Below are 22,550 nucleotides of genomic sequence, written 5' to 3'. Positions count from 1 at the left end.
ACCCAGGCAGTGGGGCATCTAAGTGGAGGCTGCAGGGATGGCCAGAGATCAGAAAGGTAGTTCTCTGCATATTGCAAAAATTTTAGGTGTCTAAGATCCCACTGCAGAGTAATGCCCAACATTTTTTTAAAGGTACCAAAAGAAAATACTTCCAAATTACACGCTTTATGAAGGAAACTTTTAGCGTGTTCATCATGCCAAGAGGCAGTGAGCTAAGCAAAGCTCAGAAAGACAGTCGGCCAGTGCTGACCCAGCCAATCCCACCTGGCTGTCAGCTCCAAGATGAGTCACTGGCTTGATTCCAGGGGAGAAGGAGAATGTGGGCTTTTGGATTTTTACAAAGGTGCAGCTGCGTAACATGGGTATTTTAATTGGTGTGAAATTTCAGAGGAAAATATTTGAATCAAAAGTAGAAAAAAGTCTTATCACCAAACTCTGGTGATGGTAACAATAATTATCAGTGTTTATATGGGTGTATCTCCTTTATTTCCAGAATGCATTTTCAAAAAATGTACTATTTAATTTTCACAAAACCCTCCCTTTGTAGGTGAAAAGATTTCAGGCTTTAGAACTTAGAGAAGTATCCCAAGTTTCATCATCAGAAAGTGCCAGAATGAGAGTCCTTCTTAGGGCCCAGGGCCCAGCTAGTGCTCTCCACTGCAGAACTTTCTCCAGAATGCCCTGATATTTATGGTGCAGTGAAAAGGGAAAGAATGGGGGAAGTCTATATATTCAAACAAAGGAATGCCCTAATCTAGAACTCAAATAATACCTCTCTAAAGATAGTGGGTCTACCGCAGCCTGAATAAAATCAAACACACAATATGTACTATGAAATGTAATGTTCTAGAGAAGGGATCATATGATAGGAAAAGTCAGATATGCTTTGAAACAGGCTTTAGCAGTTCATTAAAAACCCTATTTTATTTATTTAACAATTTATTTCAAAATCGAAAGGCAAACCTAAAAACAAATGAAACCCAGGACCAATTTATTTTCAGTTTTAACAAAAAGAAAATATTGAGCCATCACTCTACAGTCCATTTGGTTCCTGTGTCAGGACCCCTGGTGAGTTTAGGGAGAGTGTTAAGTCTCATTTTGACAGAAGGCAGTCAGGCTGCTCTGATCTCTGTTGCTCACACTCGCTCTATGGCATCAGAAGAATCACTAAACCTGCCTGCAACTCAGTTTCCTAATCTCAAAGAGAGGTTAATAATGGATCCTACGTCACAGAGCTGACGTGAAGGATAAAGTGCTGAATGCATGCCACATGCTTAAACAAGGCCAGGGAGGGAGGGGGTGAGTGCAGACTAGCTGTCCTTCTGGGTGTTGTGACCAGGAGATACCAAGGTTTGCTAGACCTAGGGGGTGAGCACAGCCCTGGGCCTGGCCTGAGCACACAAAGTCCATAACCTTAATCCCGTCTACAGAGTCTCTTCTGCCATGTAAGGTGGCACATTCACCGTCACAGGCTCTGGGGATGAGGGTGTGGGCATTCTGGTGGGCACTGCCCTGCTGTACAGTGTTTATTGAGTTCTCTCCATGTGCCAGGCACCGTTCTAAGTGCTGAGATCCGAGATGGGCAGAGTAGAGCCTGCCTTCAAGGAGGGTACATTCTGGTGTGCAGTAAACAAATACGTATCAGTTGGGTCAAGCAATTGCTATGAAGAATGATTCAGAGTAGGAGATAGTGAATGGAGTGGAGAAAGATGCTCAAGCAGACATGTGAGAAAAGTGAGGACCAGAGCAGTGCTGTTTGTGGAGAAGAGTGAATGGGTGAGAGAAGCAGCCAATGCAGGGGCATGCTTGGCATATTAGGGACAGCCAGGAGGCCAGCACGAGGAAGGGGGAGATTGGCAGGAGGCATTGGGAGAGAGGCAGTGGGGAGGGGAGAGGGGTCAGATCATGAAGGACACTGTAGGCCATAGCTAGGTGGTATCGGGAAGACCAGTTGACTATTATTTTGTAGGTCAAGGAGAGCCATTGAGTGGGTTTGAGTAGAAGTGAGATATGATCCAGTTGAGACGTGACAGTAATGTGACTTAAACTTTAAAGCTCACTCTGGCTGCTGAGTGGAGAATACGGTAGAATCTGGTAGTAAAGGAAGGAGCAGTGAGGGCGGTGAGGAGGCAAATACACTGACCCAGGGGAGGGGCTATTTCAGCCAGCAGGATTTGTTGATGGGTGGTTGTGGGCAGGAAAGAAAGAGGAGTCAAGGGTGACGCCGCCCCAGGTATTTGACCTGAAAACCTGATGGGTTCCGTTGCCTGTTACCGAGCTGGAGAAGAGGTTGCAGAGAAAACCATGAGTGCAGATAAGAATGTGTTAAGCCCTGTGAGATGCATGTTAGATATCCAAGAGGAGAGGTCAGGCAGGCCATTGGACATTTAGGTTCAGAGGTCAGAGAGAGATTGGCCCTGGAGACATGAATCTGAGAATCTTCCACGTCTGAGAGATATTTAAAGCCATTGATTGGATGAGATCAATTAGAGATTGAATATAGACTGAAAAGAGATCCCTGGACTGTTCCCTGGAACGTCAGGGAGGTAACAGAGGGACAAGCAAGACTGAGATGAAGAGGCCAGTGAAGAGAAGAAGAACAGAGAGAGTGGCGTCCTGAGGCCACGTGGAGAAAGGGATGTAAGACGACACAGTCAGATGAGGATTGAGACTCGATTGATGGGTTTGGCGAGGTGGAGTGCCTTCTTGGCCCCCAGAAGAGAGGCTTCATTGGGATGCAGTTAGTAAAAGCCCTATTTGAGTGGGTGCAAGAGAAGAGAGGAGAGGCAGCAGAGATTTCTAATGTGGACAGCTCCTCAGTGAGCTTTGATGAGAAGAGAGGCAAAGAATGGAACAGTATCTGGAAGGGAATATAGGGTGAATGAAAGACATTTTAAAGCCCTGACATGTTGCACAGATGTAACTGCTGATGGGTATGGTTAGGGAGGGAGGGAAGACTGTGTGTGATGAACACCAGGATGCTTCGTGCACTGCATGATCACATATGTGGGGCTCCGGGTGTGGTTGGGGAGAGGGAAGGGAGCCGCGACGTTGGAAGTGGGTAGGGTTAGATGAAGGGGGTGTGGCCTGCGAGACAGGGGACCTGGGTTTTCCCTTGTAGGCAGTAGGATTCTGAGCCAGCTGCAGTGGTAGGGACGAGAGTGAAGAGTCTATGTGAAGGGTGGTGAGCAGGGGTAGGCTTGAGCACTATTTAGGGAGCTGACGGGCAGGCCTGGGAGCACCCTTGATGTGAGGCCCAAGGGAGTGGAAGCAATCCAAGAGTTCTAGCATAATGTTTCATGGCCATGACTTTGTCCACATGAAATACATGTTGCAAGTCCATGGGTTTGACTTTCACTGTCTAACTACTGCAGACCATGTGTTGTTTTGTTTGGTTTTGTTTTTTTATACGGTTAGCTAAAGTGATATGCAATGGAAATTTGAGGAAAACATCAAAAAACGGTGCTATTTAGAGGTACTATTTAATGAGCTTAAAGTAACAAGCAAACAAACTAAAGACACATTTCGCAGAAGTAATTAAATACTGGGGAAAGAATGCAAAAAGAAATGCAATTTAAGAAGGGAGATAAGCTGCCACTTAAAAGGAATCCATTTCAATTCCCAAAGTAAGTTCACATTAAAACGGGTCTGCGGTTGCCATTATCAATCCCATTTTATGTAAATCAAAAATGGCCGTCAACAGAAACAGAGATAACATAAGTGGAGATAAATGGGTTATCACCATTTGTGCACCATTTGTGGTACAATGCTCAAAAGATTTTTCTTCCCCAGAAATGATGACATAACTGTTGAACTTGTACCCTTTAAAATCCCAAAATAGGAGACATCATCAGGCATCACTCAGGAAAAAGAAGCACCTTTAAAGATGGAATGTATAGCATATTGTTATTATTATTAGTAGTAGTATAATACTGAGAGATAAATAAATAAAGTTACATTGGAGAATACAACTCCTTTACAGTTCCTCAGAAAGAAAGATACTCTTAGATTGGGCTAATAATACAACTCCTCGCTCACTCCCTTTTAGAGTAATGTGTGGTTTTACTGCAGGGTTAACCCTGTGTTGGTAACTGGGTGATTTTGGAGATGGCTTCCTTGGGATTTCCTGTCTTGCTGTATTCAGACTCCCCCTACCCCCACTATCGTCATAAACCCTGCTGATGGCCCCATCCATCCCGCCTCTCTCCCCGCTGCCATTGCCTGAGTAACTAGCCTCTATATCTCCAGCAAATCCATCATCCATAAGGTGCCCGAGCGCTGCAAGGACAGAAAGTGCCCTTGCTTAAATGTTCTGGGGCTACCACCACCTTCCAGACAGAGCCTAGGAGTGTAGCAAAGTCCTTCATGGCTTGACATGTGCCATCTCTCCTCCAGTATACGTCACTCTTCTCACCAGAGTTCTTACATGGTGTCTGCAAACATCATTGTTTTCTTTTTGGGGGCCACTGCTCACAACACCCTTCCACACCCCCTTCTTTGGCTTGAGACCTGATCTTTATGCTTGAAAGCTCCGGTTGGTTTTTCTCTCCTCTGACTCTAGATGAAGCTCGATGTCTCCTTTGGGTTCCTAGAATGTCTTGCGTATTGCATAGATTCCTACACCTACCATGCTCTATTGAAATCCTCTGCAAACATGATCAGTTCTTTAGAACACAGTCATGTCCTTCAGGCTGGGGATGCCATCTTCATCATCTTCATATCCCCAGTACTCACCACAACACCAGGTGCATACATGGTAGACACCCACGATACATTTGTCAGGCTATTGGAATAAGCCCTGTGCCCAGTCATGTGGTCTCTCTGAAGTCGTAATGGAGGAAAGAAGCTCTCTGGGTTCCTTTGGGGTCACTTTGGCAGTTGGCTCAGAGAGCAGCCCTTCCATTTCCAACCTAGACAGGCCTAGAGCAGTCACTCCACCATGGCTGCACATGAGGATCACTTGGGACCTTAAAAAAATTATCAGTGCCTGTTCTCTTGGATCAATGAAAGCTGAGTCTCTAGGACCTGGAAATCAGAAAAAGGCTAATGCAAGAGTCCCAGAATCAAATGCCTTGAAAAGGCCAGATGTAAGATGACAGGGAGGGGTGGGAAATGTGCACAATTGCAGGAGGTGACCCTTTCTAAAGGCAGTCATGTTTGTTTTTCTTAAACACTGTGCTGGTGAAATAAACCCAATAGTGGACCAAATTTCATGGGCTGCACATTCTCTACTCCACCTCATCAGAAGTCTCTGAATGACCCAGTACTTCAAGTCTGGCAGGGTGCCATCGAGTAGCCTTCCACCCCTCGAGGGTTGCCACTGTCCTGTGGTGCCCCACCCATGTCCCTGCCCATTTCACAACCACCACCTTCCTTCCTTCCTTAGGCTGGAATATGAGGCTCAGTGACCTCGTTTCCTTATTTTTAAACTAAAATCGTTGGAAAAGAGTTCAAGTTTAGGGATTGGGTCCTTGTGTCTTTTGTATAGACCAATACTGAGACAAGGAAATCTGAAAAATGAAGATGTTTTAACAAGAATGGTTTTCCATTTCCTTTATGATCCCTTTTCTGGAACATCAATAATCTGAAAATGTTGGAAGCGTTCACATGGACTAAATGTGACAAGTTTTTGTAGAAAATATGTGCTAAATGTAAGGAAACAGTTCATATTTTAAGAGAACCTAGTTAATTAAACCTGACTAATACTGAAGGATAAGTCACCAAAATTTTCAAGTTTTTCTATTATGTCTAATCTTGTCCGTAATAGTGGATCTAATCTCAGCTCACAAAAATCTACTCCCCAAAAGAGCCAAGGCTTCCGCTAGTCCGTGAAGCAGTCGTGTACTCACAATTGCCCTGAGGACCAGCAGAGCTCCTTGGTTAAACCCAATGCAGTTAAGAAAAGCTGAACTGGAATGTTGGCAAGCTCGAGGCTGCCTTCAGATCCCAAATGGAGTAAGTGTTCAAAGGGATGCGAGCATCTTGTGTTTCCACCTGGAGGCCTCATAGATGTAACTGCACATTATTGCTCCGTGAAGGCATAGCTCGATGTTTTTGCATAATTTTGCTTTTCAAGTAGTGTCAACTGACCAAAATGGAACAAAGCAAGCTGAAGTTACTTTTTACCTTAGAAACAATCCTTAAAGATTATGCACCTTGAGAGAGGCACTAGCAGAGTTCACCAAACACCTGTGAGGTTCCCCTGTATGCAGGCACAGCATTTGCTTTCTGTGATAAGGGAAGGGCCTTTGTCTCTACGGCTATGAAAATGGTGCACTTCATAACCACGTGCTGCAGAGGAATCATTTTTGAGGTTGATCTATGAACTGAGGAGGATTTCCCAGTTGTCCATGAGAGAAACCTCTACTCCTGCCCTGATAGGCATTTTCAGGGACTTTTTTAGAATCTGTTTCCTACCCCCTAGGTCTGTCTTCGGTAAATACAGAGAAGAAATCACTGCAAACCCCAAGCCATGGGCTCTATCATAAAATGGTCCACAGATATATACAAGAAGCAGTTATGGCAGAAGAGGGCAGATATTGAAATTCCTCCAATAAAAGTATGGGTGTAGATATATTTAAACTCCTTTTTTTTTTTTTTTTTTTTTTTAATTTCGGCCAAGAAGTAGAAGGTGAGCTTTAGAATTCTCAAGCATTTCGTCCTATCCCATTGCTGATTTGGGCTCTGAAACGGGATTCAGAGCCAAGTGGAATGGTGTTTCTCTGAAACTGTGTGGAGGGCCAAGGGAAGCAGTGCTCATGGAGATGATCACTATGACTGCGTGGTCTTCAGAACATCTCAGACGGTCAATGATGTAGTCAAGATTTTGTCTGCTAACAGCCAGGGCTGTTCGGATCTAATATAATTTAAAAACATTTTCACAACAGATAATGAAATAGCTTAGAAAAATGTATTTGAAACATTAAGATATGCTTTTTCTCTTTTTCAGATTCATAGTATTGTTTTTAAAAAATTTTATTACTTTTCATTGAGATATAATTGATATATAACACTGTTTAAGGTGTATAATGTGTTGATTTGATACCCTGATATATTGCAATATGATGACCACTGTAACGTTAGCTAACGCCTCTATCACATCACATAATTATCATTTCTTTTTTGTGGTGAGAACATTTAAGGTCTAGTCTCTTAGCAACTTTGAGGTTTATAATACAGTATTGTGGACTATAATCACTATGCTGTGCATTAGAGGCCCAGAACTTATTCATCTTCTAGTTGCAAGTTTGTACCCTTTGACCAACATCTCCCCAGTTCTCCCACCCCTCCACCCCAGTAACCAATCACTCTACTCTGTTTTTATAAATTCAGCTTTTTTGGATTCCATGTATAAATGATATGTTTTTTATACTAGTGTGTATGCCCTCACCTCTATTCTGAGTTAAAGACCTAGAGAGGACCTTTCAAAATTCTGACACGTGGACGTAGCCTAGAATTGAATAACCAAACCGATAAGAGTTATAAATACCATGAGAATGGACAGTGAGGCCAGACTTAGTTTGACTAATAGTTACTCAACTGGGCAAGTGCAAAATATCACTGTTCCTTTCTTTCGTAAACCCGAGAGGCAATGTTAAGGCCTTTAGTCCTGGTGTGAAGTCTGTGAGGCTGAGTGCTACACCTTTATAAAAGTGTAAAACTACAATGGATGTTGGAGAAAAGAGAATTTCATATTTTTAAATACTAAGTCAGAGTAAAAAATTGTGTCTGTAGACTCCATATTAGGACTGAATTTTAGCTTGTTAGAGCTTTAACTCTATGCATTTTAGTGGTGATGCAAAAATCAGATCAAAAGAACTTGATAGGCTGTCATTCAGAAGGGAGTAGCTTTAGGCCAGGAAGGAATTGATCTGTTTAGATGCAATCAATGAAAGAGACAACTTTCAGGAACTGGGTGGGGCAGGCACTCATCAATTCTGTCCTCCCCATCCATCAGCTGATGGTCCCAGCTCTCATTTCAGCCTATTCATTGAAAGGAAAGTGCTGTAAGCAGCACTGGGGCCCCATAGCCAGGCACTTCAGGGAAGTTCCAGGAGTCGCCTGTTCTTCTCCCAAGTGCCAAGGGTGCTGACGTCTTGGGACCCAAAGCTGGCTTTCAGCTGAGTAAGTTCCCCTTGAAGCCAAGCCAGAGGTGTGGGCCAACTTCTTGATAATTCCAAACATCTGGCGAGTTGCACATCTGAAAGCAGCTATGGAAACCTGCGTGGGGTCCATGCTTTTCAGGTGTGTTCTCATCTTCTAGACTTGTGACTTTCCTTCTTCCCAAATAACTTCCCCAATTTGTCTAAATCTGACAGTTTCTTATTTCCGTCTGCTCCATCTATATAAACTTTTGGGGCCTGGATACCTTTAGTGAATGGGACAAGCCAAGACTGTTCTTGTTTCTTCTTGGAAGGTTCAGCGTGCTCTTGTTGGGGTTCTACTGTAAGTCTCACATGCTGGGTCAACAGAACACTGTGTTTCTGAGTCTCTGATCTGAGGTGGCAGTGAGTAAACCCTAGTTAGAGTTTTCATACTGGACTTTACAATTCATCCCCCCTGGGTCAGGTGCTTTGGCTTGAACTGAATGTGCCAGCAACTAGCAGTGCTGATGGATGCAGAAACCCAGACATTTCACAAACTCCATCATTTCTTTCACCATATGCTCTAATTCTGGCATAATGCTCACAGCACAAATGCTCCAAATTAGGGATACAGTGAAATTTGGGCACACTAATCTTATCTTTCAACTTGGATTAAGTTTTTAAACATCCTCTTCACACCCCATCACCCACTGCAGGTGACTCACTAACAAAATGAAAAATCAGTTTTTCTGTGTTTAAACCAATCTCCTGAAATCCCCTATGAGTGGACTAGACTCTACTAGTCCATGTGCAGTGGCTAATTTGTTTTTAAAATGGCTACAATATTGATATAAACAGCTCCCCAGAATCAGGGAGGGGTGGGTTTTGAGCATTGTGTTAGGTTGATGGACAACCAGCCCACAGCCAGCACTCTCTGGATATTCAAGAATTAAGACTTATCTATGCAAAACCACAACCTAGATAGTATTGGAGATGGTTTTCAGATGCCTTCCCTCCAAGAAAAGTCACCATCTTATTCCCTGGTTTCTACATCTTGAGAAGACTTTGTTAGTAATAATTAATACAAGTTTGAACTCTTTCTTTTGTTTTTCTGTTAAAAAGCTTTTCACAAATGCCAACTAGTTCAGGGAAAGATGAGACCAATGACAACATCACCATATTTACCAGGATCTTGGACGGGCTCTTGGACGGCTATGACAATAGGCTGCGGCCGGGGCTCGGCGGTGAGTGTTTTCTCCTTGGCTGAGGCCTGTGACGCCTTGGGAAAATTTGTGCTCAAACCCAGTTTCAAGCTCATGTTTGCTGTGATTCAAACAATTCCTGAAAGAACTTCTCTGCCAGGAGTTTGAAGTGATGGTTGTTGCCAAGGCTCCTGCATCCTTTATTATCATTTTCCAGGTGCAAGAAGCTGGGGGAAGTGGTCTCCCTGCAAACTCCCTTTTCCCCAGACAATCCTAACATCCATTCTGGTTCACTTAAGGAGGAACCAGTTCTAAGGTGTTACTAAAGCTGAGATTACCCTATGTTAAGAAATAATTTATAATCAACTTCATACTCTAGTATCTATGCAAGTCCTTTTCAGAAATCCACTGTTTAATGCAATTGTCCTTTACATCTTTACATATTATATATTTAATTTTTCACTAGGGCTGTAATCATAGTATTTACTTTGACCCTATGGAAGTTGATAAGAATAAACAGATAGCAAAATGTGCCTTCAGGGCACAATTGGCACAGCACAAAGTTAATTTTGTGCTGAGAATCCTATGTTTTTTCCAGGCATGTGGGGTGCCTTTGGCTCTAGCCAATTCAGATGTGGTTCATTTGAACTTGCTCCATTAGGTAAGGTAGAGACCCTCCCGCAAATACATTCTCAGAGGAAAAAGTTTAGTTGTTACTGAAGTTTAGTTCTTCTCCAGTGTTTACATTTTTCACAGGGAGATTCACTTCAAACATGAATTGCCATTCTCTGCCTTTTTGGCAAGAAAGTCCACATAGGCTCGCTGATATAGTCTTCCTCCACCATCTGAGTTATGTCCCTAGGCCTCTGTCCAGCAGTCCCCATCCCTGTCCCTTTGAACACACCTGAGGGTCAAAGCATCTAGAGATCCAATGAGCTGCTGTCAGTTCATGCAATTTGCTCTCATTCACCCTGCACATGTTACAGTCCCGCAGGCAGGACCCTAAGGATACCACGGAGAGCCAAACAGGCCTCCTGTTTTGGCTGCATCTCAGTGAGGACACAGGCACTGAAAATACACAGCACCATACAAACACCTGCGCACACACAAATACACACCACGCACATATATGATCACCACACACATATATGATCACCACACAATGAGGTGTTGGGAGAGAAAAGCCCCTGGTAGCTCTGAGCCAGCCACGATACGATCCAGTATTTGGGGTTATTTATGGGGGCTGTAGTGTACTCTGACTGTGGTCCCCATTCATGACCATGAGGAGTTACAGGGTTCTGGTGGTGCCCAGGGAACACATACATTTTCCCCCAATATTATCAGCTACTTTTATCACTTTATATATTTTCAATAATTTTAATTGAAATAGTATTCGCCCATGATAGAAATTTCTAACAATTCAAAATGCCATATGAAGCGAAGTAGGTTATCCTTCTCAAGCCATCCCTGTCCCAGGCCACACTGTGGTCACTTTCTCACATGCCCTTTCCCCAGAGACTGTCCAGTGCTGCAGTTTTGATTGGAGATTCCTCCGAATCTGCTCCCCTCATCCCAATTGTCTAACCCTTTTTAAAGCCACTATTTCTGGGAGAGCAGGATTATGCGTTGTGAGGTTGGCATTACTGCTCCAGGTTTACTGAGGAAGAAACTGACATTCAGGTGTGTATGAAACTACCCAAGGTCCCATAGCCAGGACTCAGCCCCACCTCTATTCACGACTACTCCCCAAGGGCAGACAATGAGAGCCAAGCCCCTTTTTCATATGAGGGGTATTTTATCCTTGTTATAGTTTGGAGCAGCGTGGTTTCATTTGGTAATTGTCAAGTCCTCCAAATTGACTAAACGCATAATAAAAGCTCTCTGATTGCCAAGAGTAAAATTGGTTACTAGACGAAAGACATAAGTACGCTGTGGTGGGTGGTTCATGGTGAGCTCGTGCCCAGGCGAGGAACCTGTCTGTGTTTCAGAGAGAATCACTCAGGTGAGGACGGACATCTACGTCACCAGCTTCGGCCCGGTGTCCGACACGGAAATGGTAGGTCAGAGGCTCGATTTTAGGTGCCATTAATTTCACTACTACAATTATTAACATAAAACCACCAGCCATATGGTCCCACCAGATCATTCGAAATAACACTGCAAGAACTCCGCTAAGAACCTCCCCTACTGAGACATCACCTGGTTGCCTTCCTTTGCGTTAGGAATATACCATAGATGTGTTTTTCCGACAAAGCTGGAAAGACGAAAGGCTTCGGTTCAAGGGGCCCATGCAGCGCCTCCCTCTCAACAACCTTCTTGCCAGCAAAATCTGGACCCCAGACACGTTCTTCCACAACGGGAAGAAGTCCATCGCCCACAACATGACCACGCCCAACAAGCTCCTCCGGCTGGAGGACGACGGCACCCTGCTCTACACCATGCGGTGAGCGGGGCGCAGGGCAGCCGCGTCCGGCGGGGCGCGGGGGCGCGGGGGCGCGGTGGGGGGGGAGTGAGGGGCATCACAGGGGAGGGGGCGGGGGGAGGGCAGCGCGGGGCGGGGGCACAGCCCAGGGCAGGGCCGCAGCGCTCCCGGTAGGAGGCAGCGCGCCTAGCAAGGGGAGGCGGCGGGTGGAGAGGGTAGCCGGGAGCAGGGAAGACAGAGCTGCAGGTCCCGCCCCAAGGACCCTGCCTCCTAATGGCTTTGAGGATTGCGTCGCGCGTGTGTGTGTGTGTGTGTGTGTGTGTGTGTGTGTGTGTATTCTGGATATTTTTTACCTTTTGACTTGCTATAGATCCATAGTATTTGTTATCCATACTTATTTGGTTCAAGATAAAGAGCATCTTTGGAAGAGTGACCCAGATAATGTAAGTTGGGGAAAATTTGTTTCATAAAAATTTTATTAAAAAAGAACTAAAGAGAGTCCTTTTTGTTGCAGTGTGCAACCCTTTTGAAGCTTTAAAAGCCCATTTCTCCTGTGCTTTTAACATCCTAATGCTGAGGTTCGGTTTTAGTGTTTCTAATTTAAAATGATCGTTAGCCGTTTTTTTATTCTTAATTATTCATTGCATCTGAGTAAATCAATAAACTGACTAGCCAGAAAGTCTCTTTTATAGCTTTTCAGTTTCTGTGGTGTGCCTAAGTAGACATTGAAAAAGGTTTTTAAATTAAAGAATTTTAAAAAAGCACTAAAGCCAAGTTTAAAAAAAAAAGCACGTGCATTTGTGTAGGTGTTAGGGAATTTCTCTCTCTACCTTACTTAAATTCTTCACAATAAACTTTATATTTAAAAGAAGTAATCATAGGGGCCAGCCCGGTGGCGTAGCTGTTAAGTTCACACACTCCACGTCGTGGCCCTGGGTTCGAAGTTTCGTATCCCGTCGCAGACTGACGCTCGGCTTGTCAAGCCATGCTGTGGCCGCCTTCCGTATAAAGAGAGGAAGAGGGGCACGGATGTTAGCCCAGGGCCAATCTTGCTTGGCACAAAAGAGGAGGATTGGCAACAGATGTTACTTCAGGGCTAGCCTTCCTCACAGAAAAAAAAAAAAGCCGAAATAATCATAGTGGAAAATAACATTGATACTGTCATCTTCAGAGGCTGTATGTCCTAACGTGTTCTGAGGAAACCTTTGACACACTGTGTCCCAAACCTGTTTGACAACAGGATTCAGGTTTTCTTGTGACAAGCCAGTAAGGATTCTGATCAGTGAGCCCATAACACACCCCTTGGCATTTTGCTTTCTTCCTCACTCCTTTTCCTTGCGTTGATCTTGAACATGTTTCACCCATAGATGGAGACATGAGTTGTGAACATCACATCAGTGCCCGGGACAGTGCCTTCTCCATGCAGAGAAGGTGTTGAAAAGCTAAGAAATATCACAAGGGTTGAAAATTAGTCCTTGGGCATCATTCTGTGGGAAAGGAAGGCTGTGCAGTGAAGCTGAGTGCCCTTTGTTCAGCCCCGGGAGCAGAGAGCAGGTGTGGAGACGAGTCCCAGGTCTTGGAGGATGCTGGAAGCTCCATGCAGGGTTGGGATGAATGATTGGGTGCTGTTATCATGGGGTAATTCTGTGGGTCTGCTGGCTGCCTGTATTCTGTTCATAGAATAAAAGTACCCCCAGTCCCCACAGATTCTTTTCCTTGATTCACACCTGGTTCCTATCGCTGAGAGACTGTAGTTAGGTCCACGGCCTTAGATAATGGGACGCTTTCCTCTGGTGCGTGATTGCTTGGACAGGGTGGTGAGGTAGGCGCCTTGTGTAGAAGGGGAAGAGGCAGCAGAGGGGCCTCTTACTGAGTGTCTGTGTACCAGGTAACTTCACAAACACAGAATCCTTCAGTCCTCAGCCCTGCCAACTGGTGACACCATTTCCATTAACCAACAAAGAGAGTGAGGCTCAGAGATGTTGGGTAATCAGCCCAAGGTCACACAGCTAATGTGAGGCGCAGCAGGAATTTGAACTCTAGTCTAAGCAATTTCCTTGTTTAATCCCTACCACATTTGAAAATCGGAGTGGTGCAGCATTATTAGACATATAGTGGCCTCCTTCTTACCCTTCTCAAATTGTCATGCCCAGAAGGAAGATGAGGAGAACCAAGCAACTTGTCAGCAGTAATTTGTCCTTGTTTATGCGGAGGAAGTCTCTAATGAGTTGCAAAGTGGATAATGGGTTTTCTTTTCCGGTCATATACGACATTTGGAAAGTGGAACTAGTTCCACTTGAAAGTGTTATGAATTTTAATGTGATAAAGCTATAGCTATAATTTGATAGCATTTTCACATATTGATTTGGCAAAGATGGTGAAACGGCAATAGGAATTCCTGATGATGGGACTCCTCACACAGCGGGCGGTGTCTGTGCCCACACCCCGTCACTGAGCGTTCCAGTGGCACAGCCTTGCTGTTTGCAGCTGGGTCACTCCTGTCGAGCCTTGTAAAACCAGTGCTTTGATCCAGTAATTTCCATATAATGTCCATCTTAAGGAAATAGTTAGGAATATGGACTAAGCTTTATGCACAAAGTTTTCTGTTATGATGTTACTTATGATACCAAACATTGGAAGGAATATAAAAACTCTGTACAGTTTTCAACTAAAACTGTTTTTTAAAATTTTTATTCAGGCTTTGGGCCTAATTAAAAAGATAAAATGTGAAAGTGTAGGGCCGGCCCGGTGGTGTAGTGGTTAAGTTCACGCGCTCTGCTTCGGCAGTCTGGCGTTTGCAGTTTTGGTTCCCAGACGCAAACCTATGCACTGCTCATCAAGCCATGCTGTGGCGGGCGTCCCACGTATAAAATAGAGGAAGATGGGCACAGATGTTAGCCCAGGGCTAATCTTCCTCTCAAAAACACAAAAAAACAAAAAACCCGAAAGTGTAGAACAAACTAGGGTTCACAACATGCGCTTTTAACCTGAGACAAATGTGTAAAAATGTCTGGAAAAGTACTGTTACCAGCTTCTAAAAAGTAACTCCATAGAGATTATTGTACATGGATAGGATTTATTTATGTAAAATCCCCACCATGCTCCAGGAATCATTTGAAGTAGTATTCAAAGATACACACAGTTCAGAAAGATGGAATTCTTTAAATAAGTGATTCCAAAGAAGCCAAGGGAACATCAGCCATTGATGTCATTTGCTCCCAAAATATCTGCCAAAAAGCTGTAGGTGCTTGCCTGGCGGTAATCTACAATTTCGGTTCTGAAGAACTTTCCACCATCAATGGGTCATCTGTTTACAGGATCTCAAGATAAAAATCACTAGCTGCTGCTAGGGGCCAGCCCCGTGGCGTAGCGGTTAAGTGCACGCACTCAGCTGCTGGCAGCCCAGGTTTGGATCACGGGCGCGCACCGATGCACTGCTTGTCAGGCCATGCTTTGGCAGCATCCCACATAAAGTAGAGGAAGATCAGCACTGATGTTAGCTCAGGGCTAGTCTTCCTCAGCAAAAAGAGGAGGATTGGCTTAGATGTTAGCTCAGGGCTGATCTTCCTCACAAAAAAAAAAAAAAAATCACTAGCTGCTCAGGATAAGCCCAAGAAGAGTGACAAACATTTCCTGTTGGGTCCTCCAGGAGAGGACACTTATAGAGCACTGAACAATTTCTTCGAGGATAGTCTTTCAGCAAACAGGGATCTGTTTTACAGAACCATCCCCAGAGTTGTGCTTCACACATTAGGCAGGCAACTGGGTAACCTCAGAGGGAACCTCAACACAGCAGTCCCCCAGGCGTTCCTTTGCAGGGCTGGAGAGGGAACAGGTGCAGAGCCCAGAGCTTGATGGCGGTCCACCTAGGAACTGAAGGACTGTCCCTCTGGCCAGCCTCATTTACTGTTTTATTCCTGTGTAGAACTTGTGGTCGTCCCCACAGGGGGTCTCGATTCCACTGCCTGACAAACTCATGCAGTACAGAGTGACCACATCTCTCGGGAGGGCGTGCCAAATCTGATGATACATTTTCCCTTATGAGCAAATGAGCTGGGAGACAGTGACCACCTCTCATCCGCCTTTCTCCCACACCCTCTGAAAGTGCAAACTCCTGTGAGAATACACAGTGAGGACCACCTGTGGCATACTCCCCTGGTCTTTGGGCCGCTGGCAGAACAGCAAGTCTCTCTTAGTCTCTTGTGCAGGAAATCACAACAGGCAAGAAAGAACTTACCAGAAGGCAGGCTCTGCTAGTCCCACGCCATTCTGTGTGTCTCACAAAACCTAGCAGCTGTTCCCCCCAAGATCACTGCGCCCATCCTGTGTGATAGAGAGATCCGGGCAAGCATTTTACAGTGCTAACGATGGTGCTGTTGGGGGTGATAGGATGCACTGCCCTGGAGGAAGGAGCACTGGACGGAGCCGTGCGCTGCATGCCAGTCTGCACTGTCCCTTTGTCACAGTGTGTATTCCCCGTACTATTTTTATTTTGAGAAAGGCATATTTTTATGATTGTTTACAGTCCATTTAGATTATCATCATTACTGGAAAACACTGCTTTGAATTGCAAGAATTTGATGTAAACAGAGCATGGACTTTGGAGTTAGGCTGACAAGTTCAAGTACGGACTCATTATTTAGTGGTCATGAGTCCTTGGTTATTTTACTTTACTCTCTTAGAGCCACCTTTTGTTGTTTGTTTTTTCATTTCTTTTCTTCCAATTCAGTATAGCTGCAGAGTCTGGGAATGTTTCTTGTTTTGAAAACAGATGGTATATGCACATATTCCTTGAATGGCCACAAGAGGGCAGCATAGTCACATTTTTGCATAGTGATTGGCTGGCAGCATTGAGTTATACTATAATGAGTATCCTGTATATAGTACTGTATAATTATATGGTATAATAAGTAACTTACTTGAAGGAAATCGTATATATGTTATACATGTTTTATCCATGGGTAATATATTTTAAAGAAAGTATATATATGCAACTAGAAGCTTTTAACTAGGAACTGGTCTGTGTATGTGTGTGTATATGTACATACAAGCATCTATATCTATACATACACACACCAGTGTCTAGTTAAAAATGACACCAATGGATATATTGGCTAAATCTTGCCATTTTTAAGATATCTTTTTTTTTTTTTCCCGAGGAAGAATAGCTCTGAGCTAACATCTGTTGCCAGTCTTCCTCTTTTTTTGCTTGAAGAAGATTAGCCCTGAGCTAACATCTGTGCCATCTTCCTCCACTGTATATGTGGGTCACCACCATAGCATGGCTGACGAGTGGTGAAGGTCTGCACCCGGAATGCGAACCTGTGAACCTGGGCCACTGAAGCAGAGTGTGCTGAACTTAACCACTACGCCCTGGGGCTGGCCCCAAGATATCATTTATTTTAATCACAAGATTCAAAAAATGATTTAAAAATTTGTAAAACATGGAAAATCACCGAGTACGAAATACAGTTATGATAACGCCCAGACCAAAAAGAATCAGTGTTAATAGTTTGGTGTGTATCATGATTTGTGTCCGTGTGTGTAGGCACACATGTGTACACATGTATATATCTGGTGTGTCCACACATACTCTCCTATACTTTTTGAGTGGTCTCATCTTCTAAAAACTGTTTGGTAAGTGGCTTTATAATTTAAAATATATTGAAAACCTTTTCCCCTATCATTAAACATTGTTCTGATACTTCATGATCCATCACATGTGGATATTCTGTCATTATATAGTCTCTAACAAAAATGTATGTCATTTCCATTTTTTTCTCTATGATAAACAACATTGTCTTGCAAACACATAATTATGTCCCTTGGATAAATTCCAGAAATTGGCCAAAAGTAAGGCTTTCAATACATATTCCCAAGTTGTTCTCTGGAAAAACTAGCAATTTCACTCCCACTAACAGTGGGATTAGAGAGGGTCTCTGTTACTTCCTCCCTGACACTGTATATGTGAAAATGAAAATGAAGTATCAGCCCATTTTGCTACATGAGATGTGATTAGCCACCAATCTATGAGAAAAACCCATATAACAGTTTCTCATCCCAAGATTTCAGTAACATCAGCTTTCTTCTTTGCCTTTGGGAAATGAGTCTCACAAAACAACTTGTGCACTTACTTGACTGAGGATGACCTTTGTTCCTAAATTTGGGGACATGGAACCTGGCTTGCACACCACTGCTCTCATCTGTCTCCCCATCAGGCATGCGTCCATACCCTCCCTCAGTTTCCTTCAATCACTGAAAACTCAGACTTCTCCTGAAGTCTCCTGCTCTCTGTCAGCCTGCTGTCACCCTGACCCAGCTCTGGGTCCCCTGTGCTTCTCAGCACCCTGAGTAGTCTTGGTCAGAGCATTGGCCACACTACGTCTGATTTCCCAGTTGAACTTCTGAGCATCTTTGGACAGAGACTGTATCTTGATCATGCATGATTCTGTGTAATTCCTCACAGTCTGTGTGATCCCAGTGCCTGGCTCCGGGCTGGCCTTCGAGGAATTTACTGCACATTTGTGAAGGAATAAATCATAATGGAATGAATGAGACCACCTTTTCTTAATCTAGGCCATCTTACTACTGGGACCTCAATTTGAGGGATTTAGAAGAGAGACCTAGAAAATTTCTCATTCACAAACACACTCATTGCTTAGGTTACTGCCAGTTTTCTAAAGATTCAAGTTTGTGTTTGGCTAACAAATTGTCCTTGTGGTATACAAATGAGGACATTTTAATACAGATTTCTTGCCTATTTGATTCGAAATCACGACTGGTCAATTCAATCTAGTCAGGCCACAATTTTGGACTGTGAGGTATGCATTTCACGAAGGACCACCTCATCCTTTGCCAATGGGCATCTCCAGCACATTTTTGTCATCTTAGGTGCTGACCCCACAAAGGCTGTCAGACACTCTTGTCCTGGTGAGAGAGGAGCCAGGCTCCTCGTGCAGCTGCAGGCTGGAGTCTTGGGCTTCCCTGTCCAGGCAGCGACCTTCTTTGAACTGAGCCTCCTGCAAGCTAAGGGCCACATCTCCTACAAGTTTTCCCAGACTCTCTAGTGATCTTGCCTTGGAGATGGTGAGTGGATGGTGCTGGGTGGAAAGCTCCAGGCAGCTGCTGGCTAGAGTCTCAGCCCCAGGCCCCCCGCCCAGCCTCACAAAGGTCAAGTCGGGGCCCTCAGTAATATCAAATGGAAAGAACCACTTGAGCTGGTCTGTTAGTTACTTTTCAAAAACGCATGTTGCCTTTATTATCTGCCAGATTCTTTAGAAATACAGACTTATCTAATCCTCATAACACCCTAAGAATTTGGTACCATTATTATCCCTGTTTGTAGATGAGGCAAATGAAGCAGGTGACAATGAATATACAGGAATTAGTCAATCAATAAAGCCCAAATGCCCAACACATACCTGCCTATACCTATTTTAATCTAGTATCTAAGAAACACAGCAGGAAGCTATGCACGCTATTCTGCCAACGCAGGTGAAAATAATCTCCACCAGGTGGCGCCATGCCTACTTACATTTAGGGGAAATAGGCTAGAGATCTACTGTGTCAGGCCCAGGAAAGCCCTGGTTTCACTGAAACACTTTCAGGGAAGGTAAAGTGTTGCATTCCTGGAGAGTGATCCCAGGAGATGCAGTTAACATGTCTGCAACCAACCTGAGGTTGCTCAGAGCCAGGAAATCCGTCCGAGGCCCCACACTTTCCCCAGCGTGCAATCAGCCTGCGCCTGCCACCAAGCCATTGGGACACCAGAGTGCTGACTCAGTGTCAAAGGGCTGTTGGAAAAGTCCTCCACTCCCTTCCTCTGGAGAAAATGACTCGTCCTTTTAGTATGCTGAAATTGGCCGTGTCGTCTTGTGCATGCTCTGTCCATGGTTGGAGTTTGAGATGACCCATAAATACCAGCCAAGTGCCTTGGGTAGTGTAAAATTCAGAGGGGTCATTGTATCATGGTAATGTGGCTAATGCAGTGAGGATTTCTGTATTTACCCTGAAAATAATTATGCATGTGTCTGATGCTTATCAAGAAGGAAAAAGTGGCAGAGGCCTCCACGCTTAAAATATTTCTCAAGTGCCTAGAATCATGAGTTTTTTGGTTTTGTTATTCCTGTAATCTCTGCTGGCCGATACAGTAGCCACTAGACACATATGGCACGTTAAACTCGGTGTTAAATAAAATTAAAAATTCAGTTTCTCAGTCATACTAGCCACATTTCAAGTGGTCAATAGCTAGACGTGAAGAGTGATTTCAGTATTGGACAGGGAAGATATAGGACATTTATGTCATCACAGGAAGTTCAGTTGGAAATCCAGCCTAATCCGAGAGAAGCAGAAACGTTTCTTAGGGGTCGTATTTTTCCATTGGCCCTGATCCTAGTTGCACACACAGCACGTAGACCAGCAGTAGCCAGCTGCCTTCTGCTGTAACACATATGAAGAAGAGATGACAGTCAGAGGACACCAGGAATCCTCGGACTTCAATAAAATTATAAAGTATTTTGAGGAAAGTTAAGGCATTTATGCTACAATGTTTTTATATATTTTCCAGCTTTATTGAGATATAATTGACATAAAACACTGTGTAAGTTTAAGGTGTACAACTTGTTGATTTGATACACTTACATGTTGCAAAATGATTACCACCATAGCTTTAGTTAACACCTCCATCACATCACATAATTATCATTCCTTTTTGTGTTGAGAACATTTAAGATTTACTCTCTTAGCAACTTTCAGGTATATAATACAGTATCATTAACTATAGACACCATGCTGTACATTAGATACCCAGAACTTATTCATCTTTTAATCAGAAGTTTGTACCCTTTGACTAATATTTCTCCATTTCCCCCGCCCCCTAGCCCCTGGTAACCACCAGTCTACTCTCTGTTTCTATGAGTCTGGCTTTTTTAGATTCCACATTTAAGTTATTGGTATAGAATTTGTCTTTCTCTGTCTGACTTATTTCACTTAGCATAATGACTTCACGGTTCATCCATGTTGTTGCAAATGGCAGGATTTTCTTCTTTCTCATGGCTGAATAATATTAAACTGTGTGTATGTATATAGGTATACACATTACATATACATATCCATATATTGTATACAATATATACAATACATTGCACATATATATGGAATACATATACAATATATACAGTATATATATAGCATATCTTCTTTATTCATTCATCCACAGAAGGACACTTAGGTTGTTTCCATGTATTGGCTATTGTGACTAATGCTACAGTGAACATAGGGGTACAGATATCTCTTCAACTTAGTGTTTTCGTTTCCTTTGGATAAATACTCAGAAGTGGGATTGCTGGATTGTATGATACTTCTATTTTTAATTTTTTGAGGAACCTCCATACTGTTTTCCATAGTGGCTGCACCAATATACATCCCCACCAAGAGTGCACAAGGGTTCCCTTTTCTCCACATTCTTGCCAACACATTATTTCTTGTCTTTTTGATGATAGCCATTTTAACAGATGTGAGGTGACATCTCATTGTGGTTTTGATTTGCATTTCCCTGATGATTAGTGATGGTGAGCACCTTTTCATGTACTTACTGGCCATTTGTATCTTTGGAAAAATGTCTTTTCAATTCCTCTGCCCATTTTTTAAAATGTATTGTTTGTTTTTTGCTATTGAGTTGTATGAGTTCTTTATGTATTTTGGAAAATAATCTCTTATCTGATATATGCTTTGCAAATATTTTTTCTCATTCCATAGATTGCCTTTTCATTTTGAGGATTGATTCTTCTGATGTACAGAAACTTCTTAGTTTGATGTAGCCCCACATTAATTTTTGCTTTTGTTGCTTGTGCTTTTGTTGTTGTAGTATCCAAAAAACAGTTGCCAAGACCAGTGTCAAGGAGCTTTTCCCCTATGTTTTCTTCTAGGAGTTTTAGGGTATCAGATCTTATATTTAAGTCTTTGATCCATTTTGAGTTAATTTTTGTGAGTGGTGTAAGATAGGGATCCAATTTCATTCTTATGCATGTGGTTATCCAGTTTTCCCAACACTATTTTTGAAGAGACTATCCTTTTCCCAATGACTATTCTTGGCTCCCTTTAAAATGTTAATTGACTGTATGTGCGAGGGTTCCTTTCTGGGCTCTCAATTCTGTTTCATTGGTCTTTTTGTCTATTTTTAAGTCATACTTCGTTGATTACTATAGCTTCATAGTATAGTTGAAATCTGGAGGTATGATGCTTTGAGCTTTGTTCTTCTTTCTCAGGATTGCTTTGGCTATTTAGGGCCTTTTGTGATTCCATACAAATTTTAGGATTGTTTTTTCTATCACTGTGGAAAATGCCTTTGGAATTCTGATAGGGACTGCACTGAATTTATAGATGGCTTGGGTAATATTGACATTTAACAATATTGATTCTTCTGATCCATGAACATGGGATAGCTTTCCATTTGTTTGTCTTCTTCAATTTCTTTCATCAAAGTCATATAGTTTTCAGTGTACAGATCTTTCACCTACTTGGTTAAATTTATTCCTAAGTATTTTATTGTTTTTGGTGCTATTGTGAATGGGATTGTTTTCTTTATTTCTTTTTCAGATGTTTTGTTGTTAATGTATAGAAATGCAACTGATTTCTTATGTTGATTTTGTATCCTGCAACTTGACTATATTCATTCATTAGTTCTAACAGGTTTTTGGTGGAGTCTCTAGGATTTTCTCTCTATAAGATCATATCATCTGTAAACAAAGACAGTTTTACTTCGTTCTTTCTAATGTGGAAGCTTTTTATTTCTTTTTCTCATCTAATTGCTCTAGCTAGAACATCCAGTACTATGTTGAATAG

The 22,550-nt window shown here is 43.0% G+C and overlaps 1 protein-coding gene across 3 annotated transcripts in view; it reads left to right on the top strand.

Annotated features, from left to right (window-relative positions):
* Positions 1-22,550, top strand: part of GABRA5 (gamma-aminobutyric acid type A receptor subunit alpha5) — an 86,726-nt gene that overhangs the window by 6,214 nt on the left and 57,962 nt on the right. For all 3 annotated transcript variants that reach the window (XM_087428805.1, XM_087428804.1, XM_004421909.2), the window contains 3 exons: positions 9,207-9,328; positions 11,275-11,342; positions 11,509-11,729. In XM_087428805.1, coding sequence (XP_087284931.1) covers positions 9,207-9,328; positions 11,275-11,342; positions 11,509-11,729 — 411 coding nt within the window. The remainder of the gene's footprint in view (positions 1-9,206; positions 9,329-11,274; positions 11,343-11,508; positions 11,730-22,550) is intronic.

Source organism: Ceratotherium simum, chromosome 3, assembly GCF_057802395.1.
Source record: "Ceratotherium simum simum isolate JZ-2026a chromosome 3, ASM5780239v1, whole genome shotgun sequence".
NCBI classification, from domain to species: Eukaryota; Metazoa; Chordata; class Mammalia; order Perissodactyla; family Rhinocerotidae; genus Ceratotherium; species Ceratotherium simum.
This window is presented reverse-complemented; position numbering and strand designations above follow the sequence as displayed.